Below are 26,118 nucleotides of genomic sequence, written 5' to 3' on the forward strand. Positions count from 1 at the left end.
ATGGTATGGGGATGCATGACGGCATCTGGGGTTGGCCCACTACACGTCTGTGAGGGCATTGTGAATGCACACACCTATACACGCATACTGGAGCGGCATCTTTCCACAGTGCGAAGGCACCTGTTCCACAGGCGGCGTCTCATCTTTCAACACGACAATGCCAGGCCTCATACAGCGTGGCTGACAAGAGAATGGTTGACTCGCCATCACGTGTGAACTCTGCCATGGCCATCATCGAGTCCCGACCTCTCGCCCATTGAGAATGTGTGGCGTGTTCTTAAGCGACGTGTGCAACAGAGGGGACCCACGACAGTGGCTGCTCTTATCGCCTACCTGCAGGAGGAATGGCACAGCATCGATGTGGAATACCTTGAACGACTCGTCCGCAGCATGCCCCGATGCATTGCCACAGTTATTCGCCGACGGGGCGGCGTCACACCATGGTAAACAGGATCCCCTCTAACAGTGGTCGAACTTCAATGTCATGTGTAGATGGACGAAAATGTTTTATTTTGTGTGGACACCATACATTGCTGCCTTGCAGCGGAAATTTATGTTTTCCTTTGTTCCATGTAGCCTGCTGAATAAAATATGTTCAGCATATGCATGTGTTCTCCTTCTTTTACAACGCACTCCTATATTTGTGACTGGTCGAACTTCATTGTCACTAAGGTTGTAATAGACATCCAAGTGCTAGAAATGAGCTAATATGCAAATAAAAATTAATACAATGGCAATTAGCTGGTCTCTGTGGCAAAGTGGTTAGCACAGCATGCAGAGGCGTCAGAGGTCCGAATCCTAGCCTGGGAATGGGTGTTCCTTGTCAGTGTCCCTCCATCAATTTCACCATATCATCCATCACCCATCCTCATCCTCGCTATTAGTCAAAACTGGCAGAACAACAAAGTAAATAAACCAAATCAATCTACATCATTTTGCTTTTCAGTATAAATGAATGTTATTCAGATTAATGAAAAACAATACATGTCACAATTAACAAAATATCACTTCTTAACCCTTAAATGCCGGGTTGTGACATATTGTCACAAAAAGCTTTTTCTCATAGTATGTGATTTTTTGGACATACTGTCTCTCGGACATGTTTTGAGTTCTGCATGAGTCTTGAGATATGTAATTAGCAATTACTAAGGTTAAATTAATTTCATTTTTGTTATATTTGGGAAATCACGTTCGATTTTTTCTTGCTTTACATTTGATTTTTTTTTTTTCGGAAAGTATCTGCAATATGTACGCAATTTTTTCCACAATAATGAAAAACGTATCAGACAATATGTAGGTACCATTTTGCACTTTTCGTCCTGGAATTGCTAGCATGGGGGTCCGACGAATTTCAAATTTTGTAAAAAAAAAACAACATTTTTTCTTCTTCTTCTACCCGATAACGGAAAATTTTGTTTTTATAGCATAGCCTTACAGCCCCATGTGTACTGAACAAAACGAGGTGTAATTTGTAACTCTAGCGTTCTTAGTTCCAGAGATATAAAATGTTATTTAAAAACATGCGAAAGTTTAAAATTCATGCTGAAAACACCTCCACCGTTGGCGAGTTTACTGGCAAAACATGCTCCGTCGTCTAAGGGATAAAAATAATCTGTCAAATGAGACCTATCACAATGGATGTACCATGATATGGACAAGGGCAGGTATGACATTAATTTCATCCCTAAACCCATGATTCAATGTGTCAGAGTCTGATGGCCACGTTGCACAGACTTCCATGTTTCAGCTATCACAAGAGGAAATATTCACAAACTGCCAGGATGGATGATTGAGAGGTTGAAACCTTCAACTAAACTTTCAATGGGTCCCTCTTACAGAATTGTTATTTTTGAAAAAAATGTCTTGATAGTGTACAACTGATAACTGACAACTGTTCCAAATGGCATCACTTGCTGCTCATACTTACTATTGAGCCATCCAAGTTGTGTATACGAAGGTTGTGGAGTAAGTCATGGCAACCGAGTAATAATTCGACAATCGAAGGATGTATTAAAAAAATGTTATATACAACTGAAAGAGTATCCATTATGGATCTTTTGTTGGTAGAAATCATGAAAGAAAACCCAAGCAACCCTGTGACATACACATGTATTAATGTACAAGTTACAAAACCTGTCTGACCCTGTGACATACACATGTGCACATGTTACAAAACCTTGTCTGATTATGACAAACCTTTGAAATAATCTCCCACATTGTCCACAGCCATCGAAGTGGAAGACGTCAAATACCATCGGCAGGACCATCCTCTTCACCAAGCCTAAAGTTTTTGTGATCTACGACGTGTCATTAGGGAGAAGCATCCAGATCTACTCGTACTGCATAATGCAATCATACTCCACGATAATGCAAGGCCACATAAGGTAGCTTGTGTACGGGACCTACTGCGCCGATGGGGATGGGAAGAGTTGGACCATCCAGCGTATTCACCAGATTTGTGACCTCATCCCCAAGGTGATGGAACCACTGTGTGGTACACGATATACAACCCGCATATACATTGAAAATGCCAGATGTGCCAGAAAAATAAAGAAAACAAAGTGAAAATTATATTATTTTTTACCAGAACGTAAGTTGGCAGAAGGCGTAAGTTATACTTTAATATGTAACAACTATCAATGTACGTTAACTTACCCCAAGCCACAGACAAACTTTTTCTGTTGGAGGAACAAGAGCTTTCATAAAAACTTGCTCCGACAGAAGAAACTGCGTTTCAATGTCGCTTGGTGATTGTTGGTGTTTTTTCAGCAGCTTAATCATTTCCAATGAATGCTCTAAATCAGGTATTTGTGTTTTCAACCTGAAAAATATAAAATCACTTGAGAGAGTTCATCATTACAAATGCATTTGCGTTTTCTAGAAAAACATTATACCTGTCTCACATTCAACTCAAATTCATCTTATGGATCTTCTACAACCTTAATTAACATGATCTTAGTTAAGGATCACTGTTCCAAGATTGTGTGAGGAATTATTTTACCCTCAATTCAGTAAGAAACTTTCTTCTCACCAAAATTACATCTCAAATTAATATGAAAAAGAAATTAATCTTCATTGGACCCATTTATCAATCGGAATTAAGGAGTACAGTACATCTTCTAACATTTGCTTTTTGGTACTTCGTTATGGAAATACCGGGTTATCCACTTGGGTATGGATAAAATAAAACATTAATAGAAACGTAAATGTGATAGTAGGACTTCTTCATCTGGTGTGTCGTTAAAGACACTGTTTATTCACAGAAACTCACAGACATTCATGATTTGAAATTCAAAATGACACAGGCTTTCGACAGAATCACCCCAGAGATGTTACACCAGACGTGGAATGAATTGAATCATTATGAGTTGTGCAGAGTTTGCAATGTAGGCCATGTAGAAAACTGAAAACTGTACCAAACTGTTAGTAGTGTATAAAAATAAAAACTCCCATCTTTCAGTCTTTTGTATACAATATTTCAGGAAATTACATTTGACCAAAAAAAATTCACATCAATTTTATTTTATCCATACCCAAATGGATCACCCTGTATAATTTAAGGAGAATGATTTATTATTAATTGATTAGGTAAATGATTTATTTTACAACAAAAAATACTAATGCCTCAATTTTTCTTGTATAATGTAAATCAAAACATAATAATATTGTAAGATGAACACTGCAACAAATAACCTATACGTATGTTCAGGGCTCGAAAAATCCCAGTCGCTAGGTCGCCATGGCGACTAAAAATTTCAGCCTGGCAACTGTGATCTTTTGCTGTAATATTGCAGTTTTTTTAAGTTTGCATGTACAAAATTTTGAAGATTCTAAGTTCAAATTGCAGTACGGCGTAAGTTAGCAAATGTTTTTTTATCAACGTTGTGAACATTGCATAGAATCAGTATCTATTCCTTACTCCTTGTCCCCCAACCCCTAATTTTCTGCTTTCTCACATGATTTAGCGATGTTTTGAATACGGTGATGCTCAACTTCTTTCAGTATGCACAATTGCCAGTAGGTGGTCTCCTGGTGCCTGAATTTCAGAGCTGGCGCCTAGCCCTGAAGAAGATTTTTCGAGCACTGGGTATGTTAACCCTCTGTTAGGAGCATCGGGGTATAGCTGTCCCCCAGAGATATTCATTGTGAAGTTGCAAAACTGTGAACTTTACTGCACATGGGCTTGTGTGTAGCTGAACATTCTTTCTATACCTTCATTCTAAGCTCAGCTGGGTTGTTCTGTTGCACTTCTAAGCCACGTAATATTATAAAGTTAACATCAGTTGCATGCTTGGGGGACTAATTATGTAACAAGAAAATATCAAAATGAGAAAGACTGAGCACACAGCAGATTCATATGTTATGCAGAAGAAGCACGTTAGTGAGGAAGGGGAGGACACGTAGGTATGTGTCAGTTAGAAAGGTCAACATGAAAGTGACCACGTGACAAAGTGAACATGGCACTGCTTTGGTTACAACATATTTAGGCATGACTGTCTCCCAAGCATTCAAGTCATGTTAACTTTATAATATTAAGAAATTTACAGAGTGCAGCAGAAAATCGAAACAGATCTCAGAAGGAAGACAAAGAAAAAACATTCAGCAAGAACATTCAGTATAATTTACAAAGTATTTCATACCTTAAAGATAGTTAAAGTGTTGGGGGACAGGTGTATCCCACGCATCTATGCATGTTACAGAAAATGAAGTGCCTAATGTAGAGTTAAGTAATATGTAGGAGAGGATGTCAAAAGGTAATTGAGTAAATTTTTACAGGCACATGGAAAAGTATTAACAAAAACTGAAATATACATTTTGAAGGTTGAACATTACTCTACTTTTCCACAAAACAATCTCATACACATTTATACATTTGTATCACCGTGACACCAATTTTTCGATGCCCATCCATGCGGTGGAAATCGTTCGGCTGGACGTGTAACCAACGACGCCCGGCTGTCACAACTTCTGTGTCGCAGCTGAAGTGTTTGCCGGCAAGGTGTTCCTTCAGTGGGCCAAACAGGTGAAAGTCTGATGCAGCCAGGTCTGGACTATATGCTGGATGCTTGAGAATTTCCTATTGCCAGGAATTGACTTTTTGAGTCACTGATGCAGCCACGTGGGGTGAGCATTGTCATAGAGAATGATGACCTCGTCCAAAGATTTTGTTGGACATTTACGGTGTAGAGCAGTTCGTAGATGATCCAGTGTGGCATAATATGCAGCAGCATTTACAGTTGCTCCTTTTGCCCCAAAATCAGCAAGAATGACACCCTGGCTGTCCCAGAAAATCTTTCCTGCAGAAGAGGTTCTCCTGAATTTTTTGGGTGAGGACGAGTTTGTATGTTTCCATACCATACTCTTGTCGCTTTCGTTCAGGAGTATGGTATGGAAACACACAAAGGGGTGTAATGAAAAAAAAAAACACGATTCATCCCCGGTAACAATGCAGTCGAGGAATGCATTTCCAGCCCTATGGTACCAGAGGAAATGCTCAAGACTGTATCCTATATGGTCCTCCATATGCTATGGTGTGAGCTGTCTGGGGAACCATCTCACTGACACTTTGTGATACACAAGTTCTTCATGGATGATGGTGTACGCACTGTTATATGAAATGCCCACTGCATCTGCTGTTGTTTGGATTACTGACTGCCGGTTCTCCTGAATCAATGCCTCCACAGCTTCAACATTTCTCTGCGTGTTGGATGTGGAAGTCCATCCAGGATGGGGTTCACAGAAGATATCTACATGCCCAGCGTTGAACTTTGCACACCAGTTACAGACATTTGTGAATGTCATGCACGTGTCACCATACACTGCACACAACTCACAATAGATTTCAGGTGGTTTCTGTTCCTTTGACCACAGAAACCAAATCACAATCAAGCGTAGCTACCATTTTGAAACAACTGCCTCTCGGCGCGTGCAAGGTGCACACACCTGCCATCTCATGGAAAGGTGGCGAAACACATGTACTTCCAAATGTATGTTTCAGTTTTTGTGAATAATTTTAAGTTTGGCTGTAAAAAATTTACTCAATTACTTTTTGATATCCCCTCGTATTATATGGCAATTCTGTTTTTGAATTTAAAGAAACATACACACACTGCCAGATAATGGAAAGCATATAACTATTTTCTGTAATAGTGATTTAGAACTTTCATGTACACTAATAGCCAAAAGTCACTGGACACCCAAGTGAACGTGGCAGCAGGTCATGGTCTGGGGCTGTTTTTCATGGTTTGGGCTCGGGGCCAATAGTTTTGGTCAATGGCAACATGAACAGTGGTGTTTATGAGGACATTTTACACAATTGCATGCTGCCCACACTGTGGCAACAGTTTGGAATGGGCCCTTTTCTCTATCAGCATGATAATGCCCCTGCCCATAAAGGTGGGTCCATTGCATCCTGGTTTGAGGAGAATCAGGTGGATTTGCTTAGCTGGATTGCTCAATGCCCCCACCTGAACCCCTAGAACATCTTTGGGATTAACTGGAGTGTTGGTTGAGTGCCAGACCAACTCCATCGAAAAACATCCATGAACTAACTATTCACGAGTATACAGGACGAATGGAAAAAAAATCCACCAGCAATATACCATAACTTAGTGGAAAGCCTGTTCCGAACAGTAAATGTTGTGGGTCATTCCATGTGAAATCAACCAATGAAGAGGCACTTTTCAACCTCACATATTCTGATGCATTTGAAATTTGGCATACTGAAAGGGTCACATGAGGTAGGAAAATATGCAAAGTTGTAGATCCATATCTTTTGTATTTCCGAAATTACAGTGTTGCCAACTGTGCGATTTTGTCCATTTGGTCCAAAAACTTGTTAACTTTAAATTGTAATATTTCTGTAATCATGACATATAAAAGTGATTCAGTCGGCATTGGAAAGGTCTTGAAGGGCTCTTTCACACGAGATATTGCATGCCTATGTCAGGGCAAAAAAACAATTGAAGGTGGGGGCCATTTTCTCAAAAATGGTTATATGTCATACATATACTATTACTCAATAACTGTAAAAAATTTCAAAATGGGACACCAATGGGATCCGGAGTTATGACAGATTTAGGGTAGGGTAGGTTAGGTATGGTAATGCATGATAACATATTTTGATAGACAAATTCCTAATATTCAAAAGCAAAAGTCTAACAGAAATGAAATACAATATTGTTTGAATTAACGTACATGAATCTAATGTTTAGAGGTGATTCAAAAGTCCGGTCTCATAGGTAACTCTGTTATTAGTGAACATACCAAAAAATGGAAAGAGGGGAAATTTGTTGGAAATAGGTGAGTTTCAATTTAAAGTGGTTGAATTTTCAACGTATCAAAGCACTGTTTAGGATGTACACTGGTACAAAACTCATTGGTAGCCAAAATTTCACATGTTTGGTCCTGAAAATTGCATGTGCATGGCATAGCAATACCATACAGTACAGGGTAAATTAAGAATTGATGACTATAATTATAGGCAAAATAAACAAGTATTAAAAACACGAACATGTGACGTGCACACCCCCAGACCTCTAGATAAGGCTAAAAACTGGCAAATGAGAATCAGGCTGCAATACATAAGTACTTCACACCATGCCACTGCGCATGTCACACATTCACATTTTTATACTTTAGTATAAACATTTGTTTAGTTTACCTGTAATTATCTTCATCAATTCTTAATTTACCCTGTACTGTATTGTGGTACATTCCTACAACCATGCAAAGTTGTGTTCAAAATAGGCTGATGCTTCTTGGGGAAAATATTAATAAGAATGTACAGGGTGGAGCATTTTCGACTACCTATTTTATAACTAAGACAGATGATTTGCTGATTACATTTACTTTTTATTTCTAGTACAAACATTGCACCTTTGGATTACATAAAATGTATACATGAACAATGTGCACACAATTATTTCTTGAAAATAACATCTTTCAAATTATGTCCCTTTCCGAACGCCAAGGACTGCAACACTATTGCTATTACTGTGGAAAATCTATAGCGTGCAATTTTCCATTCATTTTAAATATCACACAAGTCACTAAATTTGAATGTGTGGGTAGCAAAATATAAATTGAGAGATGCAGTAAGAAGCAACGAAAAGGAAGAAATCAGAAGAGAGAATTCTCAAGGAAATAAAATTAGAGAAAATCAAAGACACAGATTGACAAGGAGAGAGAGTGCATGTAGAATGTCATGGAAGATGCATATGCAAGAAGCATAGGAAACATAGTAAACAGGAAGAAAATAAACCGGTAAACAGGTATGACAGAAAGAAATTTGGAGCGAGTGGGATAAGAGAAAAATTGAGACTGGGAGAGCAGCGAAGAGAGAGAACTCTGAAAGAATAGAGAAGATAATTTAGAGGGAAAAGAAAGCACAGTAAATTCACAAGGCAAAGGTTAATTTTACTTCACTTTCTTGTCACTTTTGGCTACTCATAAAGATGAGTGATGTGATGAAGGGACACTCACAAAGAACACCCATGCCCAGGCCAGGATTTGAACCCGGGACCCCTAGCTCCGTAGCATGCTGTGCTAACCACAATGCAAGAAAGGAAAAATAGCAGAGAGATGCTGATAACAGAGGGAAGGAAAGGTGGTAAGGGACAGAATCTCCAGAAAGAGTAAGAAATAGAGTGGCAGAGAAATATATGTGTGTGTATGAGAATGAATGACAGAGATTTCAAGTACACTTTATGCTCAGATAAGCTTATTGTGAGTTTGTAGGGGGATCCCCAAGAGCAAAGAGAAGGAAAGCTTCGAAGCAAAACAAAGGGCAGGATGTGCTCTGAAGCTGTAGAGAAAGCAACCAACCTAGGGGGTGGAAACTGACTGCTCCTCCCAGTTGGTTGTGAGATTTAAAGTCCAGCATTCAATGACCAGCTCTTGAGCTATTGAGATAAGAATGAATGATGAAAAAACGAGTTCTATGATTTGTCTTACTCAGGACTTGAATCTGCCTCCTCAAAAGATAGTAACTTGGCATTTTAACTACTCCACTAGAGATATCTGTGACTTTCTGATTATGAATACATTTCACGTCTTCACTTCGCTATTGTAATGAACACAAACACACACACACAATTGTGTTAATGTTTAGGTGTCCCTTTGCAAATTTCACCCAATGATTATTATTCTGTCATCACAATTAGTCCAAGAGAACAGAACCACTGTACAAAATATTTCCAGCAAACATTGCATCCTAATATGATGTACAACCCTTTGAATTTTAATTAACTGGGTTAGAAACCCATGACATATTGTCTTGTGAAATCCTAATGTAACTGAATAATATCCACCAATAGATCTTGTGGATACATAAAATAATAACAACTCTTGTGATAATGTTGTCATTCAGTAAAATGATTTGAATTTAAAAAGGATTACAAAGTTATATGTCCACTAAACCTTTTTCAGAAAAGAAAAACTTACAGGACACTTGTAGTATTAATCTTATACTGATGATATTGGGCAGGGTGGATAAAAATTATGATTTTTATTGAAAAAAAAAAGATTTTTCTTTTATTTGGAAAAAAAAACATGCTTAAAATTGCTTGTATGGATTTTGGCACCATACATGAGTTTCACCCCATCAATATTTTGTTTCCTTTCTTAGAGCCTAATAAACACCATTAAATGATTAAATGTACTCTCACCAAAAGTGATTCTGATGTATACAAAATCCTTATGTACATTATTATCTAAATTATCTTCATATAGTGATTTAAATCAGTGATTTTTTTAAAAATCACCTGATTTATATCAACCTACCTTGCCCCAGAGCTTCTTTTGCAGGGAGATTAATGGAAAATATTCTATCCATAAACAAATTGAAGTTCATAAAAATCCATGGTTAATAATTTCCTAATATTTGTATGATTGGTATTTATGTTCCTTTAAATCAATTGAATGTGTCTTTTATATACTGATATTTTTACATGGGCAATTACTGTCACAAATCTTCAGAGCAGAGGTTGTAATTCTTCCATATTCCCAAAATGTTGGTGGCTTCAGTTCTTCATTTCTGTTCTAGTTCAAAATAAAGCTCAGCAGATTTCAGCAGGTGACATTTTTTGGCCATTTGAAGGGATGAATAACAGGCACTAAAAAAAATCCCTGTACATATCATTAGTAATTACTCACCTTCTCTTTTTGGCCAGCAAATTTAATTCCATGAATTTATACTTGCTGTGTTGTTCATCTAGTCTCCTCAATACCAATTCAACATTATTGCTATTTTCAGATAAGGCCATGAACTGATCGACATCATCCTGGAAGAAACAAAAATATGATTCTCAACATTAATTCAAAGCGAATGTATGCCTTATACACTAGGATAGTCTTCCACACATAACATCACATCAGTATCTAGACAGTCAAGCTTTAAAAAAACTTTGATTTTATTCTTGATGGAAAAATAAGACTTTTGTTTTCCATTATTGATAAATATGTGTGATTTTATTGAACTGGTGTTTTAAGTCCACTTTATGCACAGTAAGGCTAATTGGAACTGGACCTACAGTTTAAAGTGGGATCCGACCCACTATGTGCCACCACCGGGTATCGAAATGTATCCTGTGCAGAACAAATAAATAATAATAAAATAATAATAATTACAAGGCTACCTTTGCATCATTGGGGAGGCTCAGATATATATGTGTGTGGAAAAAGCAGATGTGTGTACGTGACCTGTGTAAAAAGTATCAGACTTTTTCTTTTCCTGCAAAAAAATAGCTATGGCAGGTTCGCTACACTGTGCAAGCATGTTGCTGGACGTGTCAGACCCGTAATCGGATGAGAGTCAGCTGGCAAGTGAGGTAATATATCTGTGTAACGTCACATTTTCTTGTTCACTGGGATGACGGAATGTGTGGAGCAGAGATATTGCATCAAATTTTGCCAGAAGCTTTGGGATACGCAAACAGAAACAATCCCCAAGATTCAACAGGCATTTGGTGATGATGCCATGGAGGTCACCTAAATAAAGGACTGGTACAACTGCTTCAAGAATGGCTGCACATCAGCATCAACAAGCCGGAATGTAGAAAACGTTGAGGTCCCTGATAACGGAAGATTGTCATTTGACAGTCAGGGAAATTGCTGATGATTTAGGCATGCACAGGGTAGGAGCAAAACTTCTGCCAAAGCTGTTTTCGCAGGATCAGCGAGAACCAACATTGATTTAATTGATTTTACTTTGCTTTTCTGCCCCTTTTGGCTGATCACGAAGATGATGATGAGTGATGAAATTGCTGAAGGGGCACCCACAAATCTGGAGACTGTCAACAGGGAGGCAGAGTAACTCAATACCATGATAACTGAAGATGAAACGTGGGTATACAGGTACAACCTGGAAGCCAAGGTCCAGTCGTCACAGTGGAAGCATCATCCTTAACATGGCCCAAAAGGCATGGAAGATGCGGAGCAAAATAGAGGTGCTGATGACAGTTATTTTCTTCAACTGCCATGTATCATGAGTTTGCATCAGAAACTCAAACAGTACGTAACTAAGGAGTACTATCAAGACGTCTTCTGTCATGTCTGTGATGAACTTCGTCGCAAGACAGGCCCTGTCGACCTCAAGACAATGGCAGCTGCTGATTAGTCGCACCTGATAAAGAATTTCGTGGTAAAGATTAAATCACAATTTTTTTATTGATTTGATTTTTTTTTTACCAAAACTACTTTCTCCATTATATTTATCACATTTTCAATATAGATGTTTAGATAAAATTTCAAATTTGTTATGTACTACGTGATTTATATGATATTTAAATAAATTCAAACACTTTTCAAGAAATCTGTCATACACTGCCATATTTTAAAAGAAAGTTAAAACAAAGTTCAATGAACGGACATCAGTAAAAGGTAACAACTACAAAAAGAAGTTTAATATGAAATCTGTTTCTAACTGTTCAGTTATACGTAAATGTTTCTATATTACTGTTACAAAATAAACTTGATTGTATGACATTGACATATTATCATGTGTACATATTCAGAAATGTCACAGCTTGAAGAAAATGCTCTTTTACAAGTTCTGAACTGCAAATTAATTAGTGAAGCACAAGCATCTGTATTTTATTTTCTGTTCTATAATCCCTTATTATTGAAATAAGAAGTTTTGAAAAAGTGCAGTATATACTTAAAAGCTGTTTTTATCAATTTAAGGTTAATTAATGTATTGTTCAGCGAGCATTAAATCATTGAAGTAATTAAATACTTTCACAACTTTTAAACATATACTCCCTTAAAAGCTGAATTCCAAAATATTATAACAAACGTAACTATTAACTAACAGTCTTACAATGAAGGACTTCTGAGCAGCCAATACGATGGATCTAATCCAGGTCATGTGATGAACACCAGATGGTATCTATTGCTGTCTTCAGTCATTTCCTTTCACAGGAAGTCAAAATTTATTCATTGTTTTATATATGAACACAAGTTTTGCTGCCTTTCCCCCCACCCCAAACAGTTATGCAATTTTGAGTAAATCATGCCAAGTTGAGAAAACTTTTTCTCCTCCAGCTTTTCTAATTGGCCACTTTATTTTCACCACACAAGCACTCTCAGAAAACTTATATCTAGAAAAGGGATTGGATTAAGATGGGAATTTCTCATTTGTCCATGTCATGCCCAGACTAATCAACTTTGTCATCTGTTAAAATATTCCTGAAGTACATAAGATTCATAATGTTTCTCAGGAAGTGACATACGTTTACTGAATTTTGCCATTGCTTCTTTTCCAAAACTTCTTCCACCAGTTTCCGTTACAATTTTTCAGAATTTCAGTAGAATATCCAATATTGTAAGAGTCATTTTGCAATTCGTTCAAAGCTACAGCTATAATCTTCAGGTTGTGTAACATTTCTTCAGTACAACGCTTAATGTGTGCATCCATAACTTCTGATTTTATGGTTTAGTCAATAAACAAAGATCTATCTTTTGGCATTAAAAAGAATTGATTTCTTATGAAGTGGATGTAATGTAGAGAAAGAAAATTAAGAGATAATTTGTTAGTTGGGTGACTCCAGTCACAGTATTAAATTCTAGTTGTTATTAAATTGGATTCCAGGCAGGAGACCCAGGTTCGATTCCTGGCATGGGCTATTTCAGGTTGGAATTTTTCAAGAGATCTCCCTGCATAAATGGCTTTGGGCATCACACAGCCTCTCATCAATGGGTACTTCTCTGGGGGGTAAAGGCAGCCAGAGCACAGTGCTGCTGATCACATCAGGAATGTGTGGTGCTTGGATAATCATTATGAAAGTAATTTACAAATGCCATAAACTCAGTATTTGTGTTGAAAAACCTACTATTTTAAACAATAATTTGGAATGCTGGAAATATAATGTAAGGTACCCAAATAAGTTTTTCCAGTTTTTCGTCAATATGTTTAGTTGCATAAATGTTACAGACCCTCCACATTTCAAAATATTGAAACTAAGACTACATGCTGTATTGGTATATTTTTTAATACTTAACATGTTGGGTAATGTACACTAATAACATTAAAAATTCCAATTTCTGACAAAAAAATGTTATAAGAAATTCAAAATTAAAAAAATCATGATTTTTTTCATGATTAAATCATTTTCAACCATAGTGCAACGCAACGGCATACTTGAGAGACATTCCAGGAGTGCTTCCAGCAAAGACAGGCTTGTTGGGAAACCCAAGGGGCGTACTTTGAAGGGGATTAGGATGTGAACCAAACCAGGCAAGTGACTGTCTTTTCCCAGCATAAAGTCAGACACTTTTTAGACAGGCTTATATAAACTCAGGGAGACAAGAGTCTTCGAGGGCCAAGCCAACCATGTGGTCAGCTCATCTAGTCCTATAGCTGATGTATTTTTCACTTTGCACCACAGAGTCTGTTAATATAGCTTTCAAGTAGCTCACCAATTGATTCCATAATGCCAGGTGGACACAGCAATTTTAGAGACTCCATTGGGATCAAACCCAGGGCTGCTTGCACCAAAGGAAAGAGCAGTGACTTATCCACACACCTCTATCACCCTCCTAAATTTTTTCACAAATGCACAATCTATGGTCATTTTCACTCTATATTTACCTTTACAACCCCTATATATGAATTCCACCCCCGATGAAACATTGTGGATAAACTCCTAGGTAAGAGTGCCAACCATTCAGCTGAATGGAAAGTCATGCACATAAATTCAAATACACAAAACTTTTTACTATAGTACGCTGTTCTTCAAATTATAATATAAAACATATTCTTCATAATTATCTCAATATTTCTTACTTTCGGTTAAATTATTGGGCAACGGGCAAAGACTGAGCACACAAATGATGGCTTGCTGATTTCTTTAATTAATGTCATTTACTTCTACAGATTGCACAACATAGCCTTCCCAGGTTCTTCCAGAAGCAACAACACTGCTAACTCACATCTTATGCACTGGGATGTACAGGATTTTCGAAAGGGGGGTACATCCTTCATTTTGCCATCTTTTCCTCTCTTTGACATTCTCTTTTAGGAATACTGGACCAAAGGGGGTGGGATTATGACATCCTTGGGTATACCACTGATCATAAGAACTGTGCTTACATTCACAGGGTGTGGCATAAAAATGGGTCATTTTGCTTTCATTGTGAGAGTATCTGTAATGGTGTTGGTAACACTTATTGATTGTTATCTGCAACAGCAATGTATGCCAGACATGGATCACTTGAGCAGAGTAAAACGTGCTGTAGCCATGAAGGCATTTTATATAAATGGTGACACTGTTGCCATATCAATAAAAATTATTGAATCTTAAATCAAGAGAAATTTAAGTGTGTTTACAGTTTACATGTCCTCCTCTGTGGCTGTGCGGTCTAAGGTGCTGTGCTTTGGACTCAGACTGCGGGACGGAATGTGTTCAAGTCAGCCTGGATTTAGTTTCTGGGTTCTCGGCCTGTGTATAGGACCAGTGGCAACCCACCATCGCGACGAAATTGGGGAACTGCGAGTGAGTATCGTAATCCAGTCTCGGAAATCTCCTATAACAGCTAGGAGTTTGATGTGCTGACCCCACGTCACCCCATTACCAGTTGAAGATTGTGGGAGGGAGACTGGCACTAGGGAGATCGGCCTAGGCCCTTCAAGAGCTGTCGGGTTATATTTTATTTATTATTATTATTATTATTCCAGTTTACATATCACATTCCCTTGTGTACAAGCTTCACCGCATCAGAACATCTATTTTGTTTCCTTTCTTAGTGCCTAATAAACATCATTCAACGATTATGAGATTAATGTTCTTTCACCAAAAATGATTCTGATATCTACAAATTCCTTAAGTACAATAATAATAATAATCCATCGATCGACAGCCCCTTGAGGGTCAGGGTCTACCTACAAACTCCCAGCCTCACCCTCACTTGAAGAGGTGGGCAATCATCCAACCAGTTACAGGATGATGTGTGGTCAGCACAACGAACCCCCAGTCGCTGTTGTAGATTTTCATGACCGGGTCATGATACTCATTCATAGTTATCCAATTTCCTCATGATGGTGGGTGGCCACTGGTTATATACACAGGTTGAAATCTCAGGTGAAAAGTTATTACACTTTTTTTACAATACTGGACCATTCCCTGAATTCGTTCATATTTTGCATACTTAATGATTTTGGGTTCATAATCACGAATCTGCAGTTAATATTCGGGGGTCACATGTAGAAATTCGAAAAAAAAAAAAGGGGGTACGTGATCGCAACCGACTCATGATTGCTCATTATTTACCGGAAGATTTGTGTTTCCTATACCTAAGAAACGAAATTACAACCCCAAATTTTAACTATGTTTGCCTAACCTAACCTTACTGTGAATGGTTTTTGGGACTATGAGTGAATGGTGTGTGTGTGGCCTGTGATTGCAACCGACAATGCACGATTACTCATTATTTACCGGAAGATTTTAACAAACATGGTTTCCATTCTTTTATTATTATACAACTTCTGCGCGTCAAATAACAATATCAACACGTCACCCCCACATGTTAACCCAAGATACGGTACTTGTTTACTATCCTTCGGACACATTTATTTATTTTTACGGAAGAAACTACTTACCGTAATAAGTTCCTGTAGGATTGTCGAACATCGGGAAGGTGTTTTGTGTGATGTGGGAATGTTTCATAGCTGAAATTCATATTGTTCGTCGAAAATTAATTCTCCGACGGAGAATAGCGTTTGGCACGTACACCTTCGTGACTATCATGATGCGTCGTGATTGTGTTTTGTTCATGTTCATTGGGTATCCAGTGTTTCGAACAGTCTGCATTTGCAACGAGAGTTAGAAGCATGACGTGTCCTGGATGCGTGGTGAAGTTTGTACCGGGTGTGGAAGATCCAGTGGGTTTTCTAATTGAACACGGGGTCGTGAAGAAAGGAAAGGAATGTCGTGTTAGTATCAGGATCTAGAAATTGGAAATAATTGGGAACCATTGACGCTAGCCCCACGAACCATTGGCATGTGGTTAGGTTAGTTCAGTTAGGTTAGGATACATAGTTAAAATTTGGTGTCGTGTTAATATCAGGATCTAGAAATTGAAAATAATTGCAAACCATTGACGCTAGCCCTACGAACCATTGGTGCGTGGTTAGGTTAGTTCAGTTAGGTTAGGAAACATAGTTAAAATTTGGTGTCGTGGTAGTATCAGGAATATATATATATTTGGTTGTGAAACAAAAAAATTCGCAAAAATCGACAGTTTCAATTCCGAAAACTAACGCCTTATTTTCGCTTATTTTGTAATTTCTAGATGTTTCCCACTTATTCCAGGACGGATAGCCGCAAAAACGATTCACAGATAGCGCGACGAAAGATTATAATTTTCTTCGTAAAAGAACGCGAAAAAAAGATGAAGTTTGTTCACTGGCATTTCTTGGGTTCTGAAGGTTGAAACACTACATAACAATTGAAAATCGAGAAAAGACAAGCCCGACGCGTCATTATTTAGGAAGGTGTGTGCACCATATTGTGTGTGAGGCAAGTGGAAAGGATAGGAGAAAGAAGTACTGGTAATGTGAAAAATTGCTCTTACTTTGATCAAAACAACGTCAATACACCTTCAGGAATGTTCCACGAAGCAGATACGTAAGTACGAATGTCAAAAATTTGACAAAAGTCAAGCACGACACGCGATTGTGTGGGAAGGTGTACTCGCCATATTGTGTCTCAGGCAAGCGAAAAGGCGTACGAGAAAGACGTACTGGTAATGTGAAAATATTGCTCTTACTTTCAACAAAACAACGTTGATACACATTCAGGAATGTTCCGCGAAGGAGATACGTAAGTACGAATGTCAAAAATTGAGGAAACGAAAAAATTAGGGGTGTCCGAAGGATAGTAAATTTTTACCAAAAAAAAATAAAAAAATCACCAGATTTAAATCAAACCACCTTGCTTGAATTGCTTTAAGTTTTGGTAGTATGGAGGGAGAAGCATCTTGTCAACTTCAAATGGTCATAACTCAGTTATTACTGCACTTGTTGGAATTGTCTACAACTGTGTAAAATGCAGTGGCGTAGCATGAACATTTCAGGTGGGAACGCCAAGTCCGAAGGAAGGGTCGGCCCTTTCTTGCTTAATAATTTACTTATGGTATTAGTCGCCACAGGTATTGTTTATTTGCCTGAAGTCGCTGGGTTTTCAATACAACATCATCCATGCATGTTTTAGCTAGAAAATTAGATGCCTCACTATGCCACAATTGTTTTGAACTCTGGTGTTTTATACCTTTTTTTATACCTTTCTGCATGACGCAAGTCATTAAAAACATACCTGAATCACAAGCGCCTCTGCACAACAGTAGACATCATTGTTGTGGATGATCCAACTACTGATTGATTTGGTTTATTTTATTTCGCTTTTCTACCACTTTTGGTCAATTGCGAATATGAATATGAGTGATGATATTGATGAAGGGACACTGACAAAGAATACCCATGCTCACGCCGAGATTCGAATCAGGGACCCCTGTCGTCTTGGCGCACTGTGCAAAGCAGAGTGGATGATCCAAATATCATACACTCTACTGACGTAACAGTGCCGATTAGTAATTCAGACCACTGTTTATTAATAATAATAATCCTTTGCGCAACAGCCCATGAAGGGCCTTGGCGTACCTACCGACTGCCGGTCTCCCTCCCACGCTTTCCTTCGTCACCTCTAAGCGTGGAGATCTTCAACCAGGATTGGAATAGTCGGGGGGCCGGATTACACTTACTCATTCGAAGCTCCCCAATTTCCTCACGATGGTGGGTTGCCACCGGCCCTATACGTAGGCCGAATAAATTCCGACCAGAGCCGGATTCGAACCTACGCCGTCCCGCAGCGAACGTTTATTACATCTTGAGAATGCTGATAAACATTTTAAAATAATTTTGTCCAGAGACCATTTGATGTTAAGAGTTTTCAACTGAATGCTAAACATTTCCATTGACACAATATTAAGTAGTTAGATAATAACGAAAAAATACAATAAAAAAAATAATAGTTTTGCTTGTTAAGTGGTATAGCAGCCACAGGCTGAATTTCTACTTCACCAGCTTATTGGACAAAAACTGTGTTGATCTTTTAGTTTCTAATGCACATCGCTGTTCGTGCGATAAATTATACAATGCAGTGGCCATTAAGAAGCAGTATATTTGAGATTGGTAAAGTTACGTCAGTCTATATTGTGTATTGTAGCATCACATAGCACGAGTTGCATGAGCGCGAAGAGCGAAGAACCGGGTAGGAATTCTACCACTGTCTTCTGCTTCAGAAGGCAGGAAGGGTCACACGAACCAATCACGGTAGACCTCTCTGCTCCGTACGATGGTGTAAGAGAGAGCATTTACGGGCGTGCTGTAGAAATCGAAGCTTTCCCTCCAGAAAGTCAGCAAGGAATATAGGAGTCCTGTACGCCGAACCTGCTCGGCGTCCGGCCGGGAAAGGCATTGAAAAGAGATGCTAGAACAAGTGTTGAGAATGGAGCGTTGCAAGCGGATCGCGAAAAATAGCTATTATAATGCCATTAAGGTCAAACATATATGAAATTAGTCACGTTTTACTATATAATCACAGCATTTAACATTTTAAATTTGGGAACGCCGGGCGTACGGACGTACTATAACGCTACGCCACTGGTAAAATGGTAGTTCTTAATGAAGCTATTGATTTGCAGTTTCGATTTAAAAATAACAATAATAAACTTCGTTGTAAAAGATTACGAAAAATTGGTTTTACTATATTAATCAAGTTGTACATAAAATATCATACAATCCTCAAAGGTGTGGTTGTAATAAAATAAAGGAATTTGTCCATCAATCTCATTTTTCTTACGAATCCTGGTAGGCGTCAAGATATCACTTCCTCCACCACGCTTCGTAATGATATTTATCTAATTCTAACGTTGTATTCAGACTTCCCTAATACTGCGACTTTAGAATTTCAAAATGTTATCAACTATAGCATTAGTTCTGCGCATCTGCATATTTAAAACCCTCCTCGCTTTATTTCAAAGTAAACATAAAATATATATTGTAAATGGTGTGCTTACTACAAATACAGCTTCCGGAATTCCGGCAAAAGATTTCTTCTCCACTTGATCCTCTGACATTTTCAACTAGTTTATTGTGATTGTCTCAAGGAAGTTAGAGTAATATCGATTGTCTGTAAAGCACACAAAATTGCTTTGAACTTCACTCTAGCAAGAGCAAATTATCGTTCTCTGTAATAATGCACAGGCACACACAGATTAAATATACATACAATATTTCCTCTTCTTTTCTTCATCTGTCGTCGAGAATCTGTTTTTCTGTGGCCGTGTTACAGGCAGCGCTGCCAGTACAACGTCTGAGACATGCTCCCGTAGGGGTGTGCGGGATGACCGAGATCGGGGGAAAAAATTGGCTGAATCTGCAGCCACGCGCGTGTCAGCACTAAGAATAAGCGTCAAATTTGCTCCTGCCACGTAAAACGTCTGCTAAGAAAATGTTACAAATCTTGAGAACAGATGAAGACGAGAAAAATGCAAGTTTATGACTAGTGGGAATAATTCAGTGGCGTAGCGCAGTTTGTCTCCTCATGTAAAATGTTGTTTCCCCCTTTGTGAAAATAAATTATCGACAATATCACGTACATACGAGCCCCGTAACTAGATACTTTGGCGCCCTAGGCAGGATTGTGCTTTGGAGCCCCCTCTACCAAGCGCTGATCTTTTTTTTTTTTTTATGGAAATAGATCGCAGAGAAAAACATGTCGGGGCAAGTAGAGAATGTCAAAAAGTAAGCATAATGTATATATATATCTATATGCAGGGTAAATCTGTAACTTCGCATCAAACTAATAAATCAAACAGGATTTATGATAGAGATGTTTTCGTGACGTCGTCGAACAGGGAACCTCATGTACAGAGTTGAATGGTGGCATCTATATTCACGTGGTGATCCCCCAAAGAAAATATCTAGGGGTCGCTTCCAGTGGCGGATCCAAGTTACCTCACCTCACCGAAAATCAATTGTAACCTACACCTGCACTGTATTATGTAAACAAGATATAGTACTGTTAACAGGATCCAAGCTGACTTCCATCTTCTAGAGATTAGCGTATTGTTTTGCAAAGATAGGGGACCAGGGCTGAAATAGATTGTTATTGTATGCCGTTGTCATAATGTCCCTCATTGTCATTGCCACGGTAAACTGAACGATAAGACGACGAGTAAAGTGCATAAACAGAGACAAAAATTTAATCCCTCCAGGGATCTCGGGTTCGATCCTCTTTTCAGGCATATTGCACAGTGGTTCAGTTCGAAATTTAAACTGCAATTCCAATTTCGATCAGTCTACCATGAGCGTAATGTGTACTTATGTTATATTCTCGAACCTGTTAAACTTGGTGATATAAGACCGAATATTAGAGTCTTCAAAGGTATTAGGCATACCCAGCTCATTTCATTCCATCCTTGCTGAACCACACAAGGATTCATCCTTCTATCCCAAAACTCGAGCAAGCATTCTCACAGCTAGGAATTTCCACTTCAAGCACTGTATCAGAAGTAGTGAATGTTGATTGTTTCAACGCCACAAAAGGAATGAGCCCTTTTTTTTACAATTGAACCTCAGTTATAGCCTTTCATGACGATTTTTTTGTGGATTTTATAGCGTTCAACGGCATTTTAGTGCAATTTTCATGGCAACTAAATTTTCACAAAAGGATGAGCCCTGTGTGCACATTTTTTTAACGACTTAGCCTCGTAGCCTTTCATGACAATTTTTTTTTCGTGCAACTAAATTTTCGTACCTCACGATTTTAAGTGATATAACTTAACCTATTCACTGATTATTTTATTTTCGGTTTAAATTAACCTAAGTGTTACCGAGTCATATGGTGCAAAAGAGAGGTACCCCCCAAACCTTTTATTTTTTTGGCCCACCACCTGTTGACAGAGAGGCAGGACTTATAAAATTTTTCCATTGATGAAAATTGGTTCTATGATGACCTATACTAATTTTGGTATGGGAGGACAGAGGACATCGAGACTCGACCAACACACTAAACCCGACCTCTCTACGACTACATGTTCGGAAGTTACGAGTGATCGAAGTTTTGGAGGGTGTGCACACACCAAGGGCGCCGACTTTGCAAAATTTCTGTGGGTGCATATCAATGGCGGTTAGATCTATAATTATCAAGTATTGTATACTTTAAACAACTTACATGCACAATGATTGCAAGAGGCAATGATATTATCAACACGTTACTAAAAGAAAATACCACATTCATACAAATTAAAATGAAAAAATCTTCATAAATGCAAATCATTTTAATTGTATTGCAGAAAGAACTATGCAAGGATTTTGTTGTGAACAGAAACTACAAAATGACTAACTTTATGTACCAAATAATAATAAAGATAATCATGACATGTTAACTTTCAATATAAAACACATTCCTTCTTACGTCATTTGCACTTATGAATTTGTTTTCAATTTTGGTAATGTCAATATACTTCCATTGATATTGTGGGGACTGCCTTTGACTTGGCCAGAGACAGGCAAGGAAGGGGGGAATATGTTGCTTGGTTGCCTTTGCACAAACACATTTGAAACAATTATGTTTTAGAGGTTAGAAATTTTAACTTCCATCTCAATGTTTTAATTGCTTATTATTTTTTGATAATGGCAAGTGAGAAATATTTACTTTATTTTGTTTTTATCAAAATAAAAATCTTGTGAGTCCGGCGCACCCACAAGATTATTTATGTGGGTGCTCGAGCCCCGGAGCACCTACGTAGTCGGCGCGCATGGCACACACCACATTGCCCTTGAACTCAGGACCACCAAAACTTGTCATACATACTCTACATCCCCAAAATTGACAAGGGGTGGTGTTTGGGGAGATTTTTAGATTTATTTTTTCTCTATCTCTCACCGTTTTCTAGATATTTGCAATTTAATGCTGGACATGGAAAATTTTCGACAGAGGGGTTCAACCATGATAACCTACATTCATTTTGTTAGGACCCGATGATAACGCATGTCTCTACGATGATCCTATCGAAAAGAAAATTCGGCAATTGGCCCACCCTGGACCACCAAACTTGGTACACGTACTCCACATCCCCAAAATCGACAAGGGTGTCAACGGGGGAGATTTTTCGATTTATTTTCACGCTATCTCTTACCACTTTTGAGATATTCGCAATTTTAGCTCTGGACTTGAAAAATTTTTTCAGGGCCTACTTTATTTATTTTTATTTCCAATCAGGGAGGACACGAACACGCCAATGCAACCTTCGAAGTTACGAACGAATTGGCTCACCCTTGAACTCAGGACCACCAAACTTGGCATACATACTCTACATCCCCAAAATCGACAATGGGGTCAACGGGGGAGATTTTTCGATTTATTTTCGCTCTATCTCTCACCGTTTTCGAGATATTTGCAATTTTTAACGCTGGACTTGGAAAATTTTCGACAGAGGGGTCAACCATGATAACCTATGTTCATTTTTGTTAGGAGCCGATGCTCTACGATGATCCTATCGAAAAAAAAATTGGCAATTGAACCCACCCTGGAGCACCAAACTCGGAACACGTACTCTACATCCCCAAAATCGACAAGGGTATCAACGGGGGAGATTTTTCGATTTATTTTTTCGCTGTCTCTTTCCATTTTCGAGATATTCGCAATTTTAGCGAGAACAGGTGAGGATCGAAGTTGTCTACGAGTTTTAGATTTGCTGCGGCTGGGAATGCATCTCCGCTATCTTTTTTCACCACGTCGAATTGAACGTAAAGGTCCGCTCTGTGAGGATGAATGAATCCGTCGCCTACGTCCACGACGTACTCGATTTCCCGGTTCGCTTCGTTGAGATTGGCGAACGTGTGACGGTTCGGAGGGAAAGATTGCAACTCGTAACTTTCAATGTGTTCCATGATGTATGGTTATTTATTATATGTTGATCTCGACGATAACCGTAGTTGAGGCACCTGCAAAATCCACCACGTCCCCTTTCTCGTTCGTGAACACTAACTCTAACTGATCTATCCTGTTGCGACATACTGGAAAATAAATCGGCGAAGAGGGTGTGTAGATGATTGTTTCCATGAACTCGGAACTGGGTTTGAACGTAGCGATGATTCCCGTCTGCTTGTGACTTCCTAACCCTTCAGATTTCGTGATCATGCCTTCAGCGACGTTGCAGTGAATGTTTAACGTCTCGATGACAAGAAATTTAGGAATGTTTGCTTTTGTGTGCTTGATGCCAGCTCCGAGTTTGGTGTTGTTCTCGAAACCTAATAGTTCTCCTATCTTGCCCAGATCCACCGTCTCCGTCGCGGACACAATTTCAACTCTGTGCGTGACGGAATTTTGAGAAAGGAATGTGCCTCTAGGTAATTGAGCTTGCAAAGTAGAAAGATTGTATTGACCTGGTGTGATGATGATATTTTCACTCTCGATGATAATTTTGTTATTGTGCTCTGTAACGTTAGGTATGAGGTACATCCTGTAGAATGAACGTGAAGCTATGGATTTAGGATAGACGATGTCGTCGTGCAAAGTGAGTTTCAAGACCGAAGTCTCGCTCGTGAGATGGAACACGCCCATCGTGTTTCAGGTTCCACAGTGCTTTCTGGAAATCTTCGATCTTAGGGTTATTTATTTTAGAGAGAAACGTGAGCATTGAGAGACAGAGATGACCGCAGTTCACTTCGTCGAAACCTTGAATTCTCTCGTCGTTGCAGAAGAGGTTGGAAGCTTTGAGATATTTTACTAAAGTCGACGGTGGAACGCCTCCGAATGAATCGAAAACGAAAGCGTTTGCATTTTTGAGGTAGCATATCCAGTGCGTGCCTGGATTTTCGTAATTGTCCAAGTTGACGACTCCAAACTCTTTTTTCGTTACGGTGGAGGGTAAAGAATCTGACATGAAAACGCCTCTGAAGTGTTTGATTTGTAATGGTTTGATTAAAGATTCGATGTCGCGGTTACTGAGCGCTTCTTCTATTTTTAAAACTTGTTCGTGATGCCCTTCCCTTTTTTCTCCATAACCAGGTTGTGACGTTTCTGTTCTTCCAATTCCGCCTTGTTCTTTTTCGAGTGGATGACGGTTTTCGAGATGGCTGCACTTCCACCCGAAAAAACTTCCCACTGCACCCAAAGCCGCTAAAATTGCCGGAATGCTGAATATGAAACCACCAACGTGGTGTGATTTTTTGTTGCAATCTTTTCAATTGTGGAGTGTTGAGCAGCAATTTCATTCCGTGACCTTTCGTCAAGCCAGAACGTTTCTTCTCGCGTTGTTTTTTGGTGAGTAAACCATCGAGGGCACCCAGATTTTTTAGATTCGAGTACGGTACTTGGTACACGACACCCTTGGGCTTCATCCTGGGGATAAAAAAAATTATCTCGTAGATTTTTTTCACGGTATGTTACGAGGGTCACTATTTATATTTTGAGCCTTGGCAACACTGATTGAAGTTAGGCGCGATTTGACGTTTGCACGGAATCGTCTGGCATTATTGACCATAACGTACTTCAAATGTTTTGTCAATAGCTTCATTTGTGTTGTTTATGTTGCCTTGGAGATTGCGCGACAACAATAAAATGGAATTAACTCGTGAACATTTTCGTGCGATGATTTTTTCCGATTTTCAACGTGGATTATCAAGACAAGAGTGCATCGATCAACTTACTTCCACATTTGGCGATCAAGCCCCATCCTTTGCCATTGTGAAACGCTGGTATAACGAATTTAATCGTGGCCACCATTCGCTCACCGACGAGATTCGCGAAGGTCGTCCAAAATCAGTTGTTGTTCAAGAAAACATTGATGCTGTGCATAACCTAATACTGCAAGATCGTCATGTGACATACTGTGAGATTGAGGCAACCATAGTCATTAGTTCCACCAGCATATATAAAACATTACATGATCATTTAGCTGTGAGAAAGGTATGTTCTCGTTGGATCCCACACAATTTGACAAAAACTCAAAAAGACTGTCGCGTCAATTGGTGCAAACAAATGCTCATTAAATACAATCGTGGTGCTTCAAAAGACGTATATAAGATTGTAACAGGTGACGAATCATGGATATATGCATATGAGCCGGAACGTAAACAGCAGTCGACTGTATGGGTGTTTCAAGATGAACCCAATCCAACAAAAGTTGTTCGCGCTCGAAGCACATCGAAACAAATGGTTGCCTGTTTCTTTGGGAAAACTGGTCATGTGGCAACTGTGCCTTTAGAGGAACGTAGAACGGTCAACACTGAATGGTACACAACAATTTGTTTGCCAGAGGTCTTCGGTCAAATACGGAAAACAAACAAACGCCGTCGGATCATTCTTCATCAAGACAATGCCAGCTGTCACACATCTCGTCTAACAACCGACTTTATGAACAGTCAAAAAATCGAATTGATGGGTCATCCGCCGTACAGTCCTGATTTGGCACCCAATGACTTCTTCTTGTTCCCGAATGTCAAGAATAAATTGCGTGGACAACGATTTTCGTCGGCGGAAGACGCCGTTGATGCATTCAAAAACCATATTGTGGAGGTGTCTCAAGAAGATTGAAAAAACTGCTTTGACAAAT

The 26,118-nt window shown here is 38.8% G+C and overlaps 1 protein-coding gene across 1 annotated transcript in view; it reads right to left on the reverse strand.

Annotated features, from left to right (window-relative positions):
- The window catches only part of mgr (prefoldin subunit mgr), a 35,612-nt gene extending 15,814 nt beyond the window's left edge, over positions 1 to 19,798 (reverse strand). Inside the window, exons 1-3 of the mRNA XM_083137469.1 lie at positions 19,573 to 19,798; positions 10,156 to 10,283; positions 2,656 to 2,821 (exon numbers count right to left, since the gene is read on the reverse strand). Coding sequence (XP_082993595.1) covers positions 2,656 to 2,821; positions 10,156 to 10,283; positions 19,573 to 19,632 — 354 coding nt within the window. The 5' untranslated portion in view covers positions 19,633 to 19,798. The remainder of the gene's footprint in view (positions 1 to 2,655; positions 2,822 to 10,155; positions 10,284 to 19,572) is intronic.
- Positions 19,799 to 26,118: the final 6,320 nt, after the last annotated feature.

Source organism: Lepisma saccharinum, chromosome 16 (genome assembly GCF_977018435.1).
Source record: "Lepisma saccharinum chromosome 16, izLepSacc3.1, whole genome shotgun sequence".
NCBI lineage: Eukaryota > Metazoa > Arthropoda > Insecta > Zygentoma > Lepismatidae > Lepisma > Lepisma saccharinum.